This window comes from Trachurus japonicus, chromosome 17, assembly GCF_045865225.1.
Source record: "Trachurus japonicus isolate A0001 chromosome 17, Traja_1.0".
NCBI lineage: Eukaryota > Metazoa > Chordata > Actinopteri > Carangiformes > Carangidae > Trachurus > Trachurus japonicus.
The window spans coordinates 19708013-19718466 of NC_140923.1; the positions used below are offsets into that span (position 1 = coordinate 19708013).

General features: G+C 41.2%; 2 protein-coding genes across 2 annotated transcripts; one reads left to right on the forward strand and one right to left on the reverse strand.

Annotated features, from left to right (window-relative positions):
* Positions 1-1324: 1324 nt before the first annotated feature.
* On the forward strand, positions 1325-5333 carry elovl1a (ELOVL fatty acid elongase 1a). The gene is made up of 8 exons (XM_085804362.1): positions 1325-1702; positions 2447-2542; positions 2707-2897; positions 3577-3657; positions 3810-3866; positions 3963-4068; positions 4231-4370; positions 4493-5333. Exons 2-8 carry the CDS (start codon positions 2482-2484, stop codon positions 4793-4795), a joined length of 939 nt encoding a protein of 312 aa, XP_085660488.1. The 5' UTR covers positions 1325-1702; positions 2447-2481; the 3' UTR covers positions 4796-5333.
* A 1447-nt stretch (positions 5334-6780) lies between these two features.
* Positions 6781-9845, reverse strand: cdc20 (cell division cycle 20 homolog). Its single transcript, XM_085805073.1, has 11 exons — positions 9725-9845; positions 9241-9452; positions 8984-9126; positions 8802-8898; positions 8566-8691; positions 8204-8400; positions 7995-8089; positions 7663-7900; positions 7417-7542; positions 7196-7313; positions 6781-7065 (listed from the first exon to the last, which is right to left on the reverse strand). Exons 2-11 carry the CDS (start codon positions 9428-9430, stop codon positions 6887-6889), a joined length of 1509 nt encoding a protein of 502 aa, XP_085661199.1. The 5' UTR covers positions 9431-9452; positions 9725-9845; the 3' UTR covers positions 6781-6886.
* Between the last annotated feature and the right edge of the window lie 609 nt (positions 9846-10454).

The window sequence follows — 10454 nt, forward strand, 5'->3', positions numbered from 1 at the left end:
GACAAATAAAGCTGAATCTGAATCTGAATCTGAATCATCATATTATGTTTTGGTCAGTTTTCCAACTATATGAGATGGTGTTTTATTATCCAGAAACCTCAGCTGATGAGCGACATGCACATAAATGCAAATTCTCCTGTGCAGCTTCTCCTCCGCAGAGACAATCAAGTAAACAGCTGCACCCCCCCCTTCCCCCACCACCACACTATCAATGGGCGAAACTAAACAGTTGTTAAAAAGCTGTTTCACTCTTATTTGAGATTTTGTTGACCTCAATGGAGTGACTGAGAGTGAGAGCCACACCTTTGAGTGGCCATTTAGTGTCTTAATGATCACTTGTTGGGGCTTCACTGAAATATGCAGCCAAATCCTCCGACTGATCCTATGCACTGTCAGGCCCTGAACGCATCGTATAGCCTACATATACAAGTGACAAAACCCAGTGTCTGGCTTGTACAGCATCTATGCACGCATGCAGATTTTTAAAATTCGATAAAAACCTGTTGCAAGTTTTGCAAATGGAAATACACCTTATCATATTTACATACAGATTTATGTGTAACGTTCCACTTTAAATGATTTAAAGTCTGAGGTATTTGAATCTGCACTTTACGACAGAGCTAACATGTGATAAAGTGTCAAACACTATGTAAGCAGACAGTTATATTTTCTCCCCTCCTCTTCTCTCTCTCTCGTGCACAGATTCCTCTCATTCCTTTTAGTTTAACACACGTAGTTGAGGACAAAATTTCAAGCTTACGCCCGTCCTTGTGCCAGTGCTTGGGGAACAGGTAAAACCAGAGACACAGGAGCAGTCGTCACAGCAGCGAAGGGTTGGACAGGAACCCATCCCCTTTGTGACACCACGCAGTCAGGGATGGGCGACACATAATGACATAAGGTTAGTGGGTGTATCTGATTTTACCTTTAACCCAAATAATGTCTGAGGGATATTTTTGAGATCTATTAAGTCTAGTAAATGATCCGACCTTTTTGGAGTTGCAGTATGAAGTCATTATTTCACTAAGGTCAGATTTTATAAACTTTTAACCTCCAACATTTTCACTTTATTCATACTTTTATTTAAAAGTTTATTATTAATTTATCTGTCACATAGGGTAGGATTTTATTTTATTTCTTGCTTATTAACTCTTTTTGTTGTTGTTGTGACCCTGATAAGAGGATATTCCCCCCCTGGGTGTTGATTTCTTTAAGCCCCCTTACAACTCTGACCACATCTTCCTTCACCACCACTGATGGGACAGACCAATCACAAACAGGCTAAATGAGGAGAGATAGGTGGAGCTTAGCACTGAAACAGGGTGTGGTCCTGAAACCGGCAAGGTCTGTAGTAGTTGCCCTGGGGTTTAAATTGAGTTGAATGAGCTCAGTCCCATAGTTGTCATAGCCAGCCAGCCTCAAACCTTTACTCTTGCTTCCTCTCAGCCTGTTTCTGTTTCAGCTCCTGTTGGATTTTTAATTTCTTTCTTTCTTTCTTAAAAAAAACAAAACAAAAAAACACCACCTGTAGGACATCTGAGGGAGGGGTGGAGGCTGCCACACACGGACTTAGCTTTGCATGTACCTGGTCTCCACCTGAGCAGTCTGAGTGGTGGTGCTGCTGCTCTGTTGGATCCGCAGGGCTGAGCTCTGCCTGTTCTGCTTGTTTCAGGAGTGGGAGCTGAGGACCTGCGCTCAGCCGGTGAGTCACTTTTTGTATGAATGCAACAGCAGAGAGATGTTAGCTCGCTGCTGCGCTAAAAAAAGAGAAAAAAAAAGTTTTAGTTTCTCTTTACTCCTACTGTGGATAGATTAGTGTCGAACACCGATTCAGACATTCAATCTGCTGCTTTTATCGTGATTGTGTGCTTTGGCCCCCGTGGAAGTTCACAATCAGCCCAGATCTTGGTAGCGCAGCAAGGTTGGCCATATGGGCCAAGTTCTCTGCCTCACCTGTTTGACTTGCTCTGTTAGTCAGCACGAGAGTATTTCATTGTATTTGGACTGACAGCAAGACTGAGATGTTTCACAATCCTTCATATAGGCTGTTTAACTCACTGATTTTCTATGTTCACAATGTAGAATTGTTTTTCTTCTCTCTCTAATTGATTTAATTGATTTTGAACAGAGTGCAACATTAGTGCTAAAAAAAAACAGTGAAAGTAGCTTGCAATCTAGCATCTAAACTTTAGATTGATATTTTTTCTTTTATGGTTGTCCTGTTTTTTTTGTTTTGTTTTGTTTTTTTGAAAGCTTGTGAATACATTATGCCACCGAGGGTTGTTTGATGAGCCTGTGCAGCTGTCTCCTGTTTGTTCAGTCAGTGGGGAAGCAGCTGGACAGGTCGCCTGGTTGGTTGCTCGCCTCACCCAGCCAGCCTCACTTTATGATCACTCTTCATCTCCCTGGTTTCTGAATATCTGGTTTTCTCATATTTTTTTCCCAGGGGTTGAATAGAACAGAACAAACAAAGCAGTAATCATGCTGCGAGAAGCCGCGTCAAGCATTTTAAGACTCCACAGTTATCTACAATCTAGAACTGGTAAGTAGGGTATATCTTTGCCTCCATCATGCGGCATTTGTGTCTTTGTTTTCTGAAGATTACACCTTGAACGTGGCCATATACCTGGACTGAATTTGCAAGTGATCTTCCATATGTATACCTACTGAATGTGTGGGTGTGTGTGTGTTTTTTGATCCTCCCAGATGCCAGAGTCAGAGACTACCCCCTGATGCAGAGTCCTGTACAGATGACCACCATCCTGATGGCCTATGTCTTCTGCTCCGTGTACGTCGGGCCTCGGTTGATGGCAAACCGCAAACCTTTCCGTCTAAACACAGCCATGATCGTCTACAACCTCAGCATGGTTTTACTGAACGCCTACATAGTCTATGAGGTATGAAAAACAACAACAACTAACTGAGTTTTCAGTTAAAGCAGAAGTAAGCGGGATTTTTGTGTTAATATAAGTCTTAAATAGTTATATCTTCGATGGCAATCACTTACATAGAGTGTTTGGACCAAAACACGGGTCTGTCAGTCCCTTTGCTCTGCTCTGAGCCGAGCAGAAAACTTTCCTTGTATCCTACAAGTTTTATCCAATGAGGAGAGAGAACGGCATGAAGGGCTGTGTGTGCAGCCAAGGGATGCGCCTGAATGTGGTGACGTAGGGACGAGGACCAATAGATCCATGATGAGGGCGGGGGCTGCTAACTCCATCGGCTGACAAGAAGTTATGGTGCGTTCAGGGCAACCCATAACTCGTGTTTTTCCGAAATGTGAAGTCGTACCAGTTCGATCTGGTACGAGTTCACGGGTCAGAAAAACACGAGTGGCCGTTAAAGTGCACTTTCACAGGCAACAGGTCGGAAAAACACGAGTTACGGGTTGCCTGGAACGCTACTAAGTCGTAAGTCGTGACTTACGGTTTCAAAAGCCTGCCTGGAACGCAGCATTAGCCAAAACGACCGGATCGCTTACTTCTGCTTTAACCAGTCCCTGTGCTTTAAAAAAAAAAATAGAGTGCTTCTAAGTTTGATGTTAACAAAAGCTGTTGGTGTGTGTCTGACTCCTAGTTCTTGATGTCGGGATGGGGGACCACCTACACATGGAGATGTGACCTTATTGACACCTCCAACAGCCCACAGGCTCTCAGGGTAAGTCATTGAATGGTTCCTTATGTGCTTCGATCTGATTTATTTGACCTGTTTTAAAAAGCTGAACCTAGATGAATAAATGTTGATGTTGTTTGGTTGTTCATCACTAGATGTTTGAGATTACAGATTTTTTCTTCTTTTCCTTTCCCCAGATGATTCGGGTGGCTTGGTTATTTTATTTTTCAAAGTACATTGAACTCCTTGACACAGTAAGGACACTTTCAAGTCTCTAAATGAATTTTTGCCTTTTCTTGTGACATATCTTAGTTCACTTGAGTTTATTCTATTATTTCTTTTTCTCCTAGCTATTCTTTGTGCTGAGGAAGAAACAATCCCAGATCACATTTCTCCATGTTTTCCACCACTCCTTCATGCCCTGGACATGGTGGTGGGGCGTCACCCTGACTCCTGGTGAGGTTTGCTCAGCATGAATAATGACATAATGTAACATTTTATAAGTTTACACTGTGTCCAGAGCTGTTGGGGCTTGAGAGGGTAGATTTAGTTCAACTGATGGCTGAAAACAAAATGCTGAAATTAAACAAATCATTTGCTGTGTCTTTTTTCCTCAAGTTGGAGGAATGGGCTCCTTCCATGCCATGGTGAATGCAACAGTACACGTTATCATGTACTTCTACTACGGACTCTCTGCTGCAGGGCCTCGCTTCCAGAAATACCTCTGGTGGAAGAAGTACATGACTGCAATCCAGCTTGTATGTCCCCCCCCCCTTTTTTTTTTTAAATGTTTGTATTGAAATGCCTTGCATATCGCTACAGATCTGAGTCAGTCTTAGATTTTTAATAACTACCTGCTCTTTTCCTTGTTGTTTTACAGACACAGTTTGTTCTGGTCTCCATTCACATCAGCCAGTACTACTTCATGGAGAAATGTGACTACCAGGTCCCCACGTGGATCCACTTGATCTGGATGTATGGTGTTTTCTTCTTCCTCCTCTTCTCCAACTTTTGGGTGCAGGCCTATATAAAGGGCAAACGGCTCCCTACCGCAGATGACAAGCCGAAACGGAACGGCTCAACCAGTGAACCTGTCGCCGTGGTGGCCAATGGGAAACACCTGGAAAACGGGAACCACCACACCAATGGCAAAATCTTCCTGAGCAAAGTAAAAGAAATTTAACAGTGACTCTAGAGATGGGACACTAATATGTCATTCATCACTCATACCTTTTAGCATATTGGGAGTGGCACAGAGTCCAATATACTACTAACAAAACCTCATAATTTTCATATAAATCTAGTCTTTGTTAAAATGATATGTACACTTCTTGGGATATGAATGGCGAGTTATGGCTTGCTGGTGATCTCTGCATGTGACATTGTGTTTGTTAGTTGTTGTGAACACTATTAACTGTGACGCACACTGTTATGTTGACTGATGCTCATCTTGTCACTGATAGTATTCTTCAACTCGAGCTTAAGCAACCCGAGCTCGACCTACACTGTTTGTCTGACATCACGCTTGTTACTTGGAAGTATCACACAGTTTTCACTGAAGACTTGTAAACCATGTAAATAATTGCTTTAATGTTAAGTGCCAAAACAAGTTTTCATTGTAAATGTCAAATATTTTGTTTCTTTTTTTTTTTCAGTTGTTATTTATCTTTTGAAATAAAAAAAAAAGTTTTGATAAAGATCTGTTTCATTTGGAAAGCTGTTATGGTATCGCTACAGATCTGAGTGTTGTAAGAGACATAGCAGACCTCGATATTTCAATTTTAGAATTGTGGAAAAGAAGTGTTATCCTGTATATTACAGAATTGATGCATTTTGCACTTTTTGCATGTGTGCTCTTCTATACTAATACTTTGAGTTTTGCAACACTAAATGCTTTACAACAAATGATGTAGATGGTTGTTTCACTAAAGAATGATGATTGTTCGAGTGCTGCTGATCACACATGTTCAGTGACAGCAGAAGAATGATCTGACCCACTGCTACAGTAGCATGTTGATATCAGGTCCGGTATTTCCCACAGAAATCCCTGTTGACGGATGTTACGATCAGTCCCCGCAATGTTCAGCGGATGAATCTGTTTCTGATATTAAAACTGTAAATGCTGTCATTGTTCCCCGTTTCAGCAAAAGGTTAGCAATAAAATTAATATTTTTGTGATCTGCTTCACTGAGTCCAAAGATTCTAATAGAGAAGTTATCATATGCTTGCCAGCAAAATCCTGTTTACCAAAAAACAATAAAATATTTGAGACTGAAGGATGAGGATCCCTACAAAAAAAAACAACTTCACCACTTCTTCGGGTGACAAAGTTTTTCAGTAAAAAAAAAAAAAAAAGCATACAGCAGCTCTAGTTCACCCCAACCAATCGGGTTTCACAGCATTTTATACTGGAAGTGGAGGAGATGACCATATCGGCACACTACCTAAAAGGCTTTTGAAAACTTTAAAGGGAAATTAGCATTTTGGCTTTAGTGAAATCGGCCACTCCTGCTTTTCCAACTGCTTTAATTCATCTATTCTTCAATACCTTGGAAGGACAAGATAATATATAGCTTCAAAAAAAAAAAAAAAGTACGTCATTTGACCACTCCCTGGTATGAACACATACCAATGATCCTGTAGATGAGATCATCAACCTGACAAAGGGCTGCTAATTTGTATATTTTATCAAAACATCAAGCGGTGTCCTGCGATGGATTGAGAGTAATGTGGGAACTGGAACTCAGAGGAATGAAGAAAAGAAGCAGGAAATTCTTAACATACACCAGATTTCAGATGACGTCAGATATGCTTGAAGATAATCAAATCATTGTGTGCAAATGTGTTTGCAGCTGAAACAAGTTGCAGTATAGTATAAGGAGTGCAGGAGATTTTTAACAGAAAAAAAGAGATTGTCAAAGATATAAGTTTAATATTGTAGAATACATGTCAATTTACTGACAGAGGCATATACAAAGGTAAACAAATGCATTTGTAACCTAGTGCATTATATACAGTTTATCACGATTGCATTATCAGCTACTTTTAGGTTATGAATACATTTCCAGAACAGTAGCACTTGAAATCAACACCTGTACTTTATACACGTCTTCCAATATGGTAAACAACCAAGGGCAATAACCACCAACAGGAGCAGTAAGATGCTAGTTATGGCTAAAACAATGGGTGGAAATCTTTATTGTTGATTAAATAAAACATTTGCACAAAATCATTCAGCATAGACCAAAAAATGTCAGATCAAGTTAAACAAAAATTATCTGATTGACTGATGGATGACGCTGCTGGTCGATTTGACCATCCTGTCTTTAGCCTTCTTCTTAATAGGATCCACTTCGAAGCACTTCCACAGGCGAATCGTTTCATCTCCAGCAACCGACGCAAGGGTAGAGCAGTCTGGGCTCATAGTCAAACTGAGAACTCTGTCTTCATGGCCTAAAATAAAAGAATAAGTTAAGACCACCGAAAAAACCATGAAGCACTGGAGTAGATTTCCCTAAAGTATCAAGGCAAAGCATGAATTAGCAAGCACAAAACGGTCTGTTCAGTCTTAACAGTTATTTACCCATGAGCTCTGCAACTCTGGTGAGAGAGGGATACTTCCAGATAACAACATTGTTGTGGGCATATCCATGCCCAGAGACCAGCTCTTTGTAGTTGGGTGCAAACAGCAGAGATGAGATCTGAAATGCAAAATTAAGCACCCATGTCATCACCTCCAAATTAAGATTATGTACATTTGAAAAAGTATCACAGAGACTTCAAGGTTTAGATGTGTCCAATTACCTGGGACTGAGTGTCAAGCGAACTGATGCAGGAGCCACTGTTTACATTCCAGATACGGATGTGACGATCACTGGTACCACCTCCAGATGCAAGGATGTTTGGCTGCCATGGACACCAGGCCAAAGCCTACAATAATAACATATATCCAATATAAGTCGCATTTTACACATCTCCGGGAGACAATATGACGACAAAGAATTTACATGTCCACTCCAAATCTTGTTAGTTGAGTACTATGCTGCTCACCTTCACAGCTCCTTGGTGTTCACTCCAGCTGCGGACTGACTGGGTGTCATTGCCGGCACTGCCCTCCCCCACACGGGGCCATACACACACCAAGTTGTCGTTGCCTCCACTGGCCAGGTATCGTCCGTCAGGGGACCACTTGAGCCCGCATACTTCCTGCGAGTGGCCTTGGAGCGTGGAGATATGATGGTCTGCCACTCTCACATCATGGTGATGAATGTGTCCTGATCTCGAGCCACTAGGGGTGGACAGTGGAGATCACATTACATCTGAGCTCAAGAAAACTGATGTAATTCTAAATTAATAAAATGTAATTTAAATAATAATAATACCTGGATAAAACAAAGTCATTCCAGCTCAGGCTACCAACTCTAGTCGTGTGGCTGGCCATGCTGCGTAAACGCTTCTGGTTTTCAACATCCCACAACTATATTTAAAAAAAAAAAAAAGAAAGAATAAAAAAAAATTAGAAATTAATTAATTCAATTCTTTCATGTCATCTGCCGTTATGATCCAAATGTGTGCTTATCCCCACACTGACCTGAACTTTGCCATCACTGGTGCCGACAGCTAGGTAGTTTCCCTCTTTGGTCCAGGACAGTGAACAGATGTAGTCTTCCTCACGCTCCAACTTCATGAGAAGAGTGATTTCTCCTTGACTGGCATCCCACAAGTAAACATTGTCATGAAGAGCCACAGCAAGAATGTTTTGACTGCTCCAGTCAAACAGATTCAAATCTGTGATGGAGAAGGAAAAAAAAAAAGGTTCAAATGAGTATTTAGTGGTATCCTGGAACAATATTTCTGATTAGAATACTTTCCATTTGGTATCAAAGCTGATGCACTGATCACTGCCCGTAATGTGATGCACAGAATTAAGATAACAAATGCATAAACACTTACAGAAATCATTTCGAAGCTCTGGAGCGTCCAAGATTCTTTCAGGAGTTGAAGATATGTATCTTGTCTTTTTGGTTGAGGCAGGAGTTGCACCTTGACTGTAGAGGACTTTCAGGTTGTTTTGATATCCTGTAAATCAGGAGGGACAACGTTTATTTTGTTTGTTTGTTTTAAAGGTCAGCTTTTATATTTAGGCATCATTCCCATCAGGAACAATGTTTGCAAACAAATATTCTTACCCTCTGGTGCATTCAGTGGTTTCCCACCAAGGTGCAGGATCTTTGCATCCTCAATATTGTATCCATTCAGGGACATGGACCAGGCTTTCTGGTTTTCCTTTAAGGGCAGAAATAACCTTGATCAATAAACTGCATAACTTACATGGGAATCAGAAAGAGAGAAATAAAAACAAACCACTTACGGCTGTTCCAGCTGTGTCGTTTGTGTCCATTGGCTCATTCTCCTTTGTGAGCAGGAAACTTGCCACGTCCATTTGTTTGCTGTTTCTGACTGGGATGAAGCGGTCGCCTCCCATTTTAGATGGCGTTTGTTTTTTACTTTTGCCTATGATACAAAACATGAATATGATTAAATAAAAGCAGACATTGGTTAGTATTGGCTGCGACAAAAGCACTTCATAACTAGGGGTGGAAGAAAACAATGGGCACGCACACGTACCTGGTGTTTTGCTCGGTGTTTTGGACGAGCTTAGCGACGCATTGGCAGCTTTTCCAGGCGACAGTCCGCTCAGGGCAGAGGTGTTTGATGAGCTGGCCTTCCTCTGCCACCTCGCCATGGGAGCGTTTGTGATGGGCATATCCAGCTTTAAAATACTGTGTATGTCGTTCTCAAACCCAAACTGCGCCATCTTATTCGGGTTTTCACACAACCTGACACCAGGGGAAACAAACAATAGTCATTAAAGCTGTGCCAGAGGCAGCGTAAGCACTACTTTAAGGTTGAATTTCGCTTTGAGAAAACAATGCAAATCGCGTTGCTACAACAGTAAGTTACACACAAGCTAACACCCAACTCCGTAGCGTTACATTTGCCAAACAGAAAGCGGAATAACCAATCGTTTCTAAAGTTAAACTTAAACCACACTTACTACCTGAGCCTAAAGTTAACATTTTCATCCAAAAGATAAACTAACCGAGCTCACCTCTTCCAGAAAACGTGGGTTGCACCGCAGGAACTGGAGCCGTTCTCAGACTTCTGCCTCTAGAGTTTGAATTTGGAGGAAGTGACGACACAACGGTTTAAATGTCCGAAAGCCCTCCTGTGATTGGTCCACACTGCTATGGTAACGTTTACAAATGCGTGAATGTGATTGGTGGAGGAGACTTCCATATAAATCAACGTCCGGTCCGAAAACAACCCCCTACTTTCACCGCCACCTACTGGACAAAGATGATAACCACCACCTTTGAGGACAGATATGGGATATTTTGACCACTGGAAGTTTGGCGCATCTATTTCCAACACATTTAATCGTATCATTTAAGCATGAGATGAAGGTAACCTACTCCAGATGTATACTTTAAATTACCCTGGATATATTTTCTGATCCAGTATATTTTTAGGGGTGGGTTCACCTATCATAAACATGTTTATTAGATCTTTTATTGCCTTGCCAGACTGACTATGATGATAATTAGTCACATTATCATAATGAAAATCAAAGACCTCACTCAATCTTTAGAGGACCATTCACTTCGTGTTAATGTGGGATTTAACAACTAGCTACACGTTCTGGCTCTCCTTTGTCCTTTACATGATATAAATCAAATGGTCATGGTAAAGCTAAAAGCAGAAATAATACAGATTCAAAGCATTACTTCATATGGCCTTAAATTTGTGACCAAGGGAGTGACTATGATTAGATAAGTGTC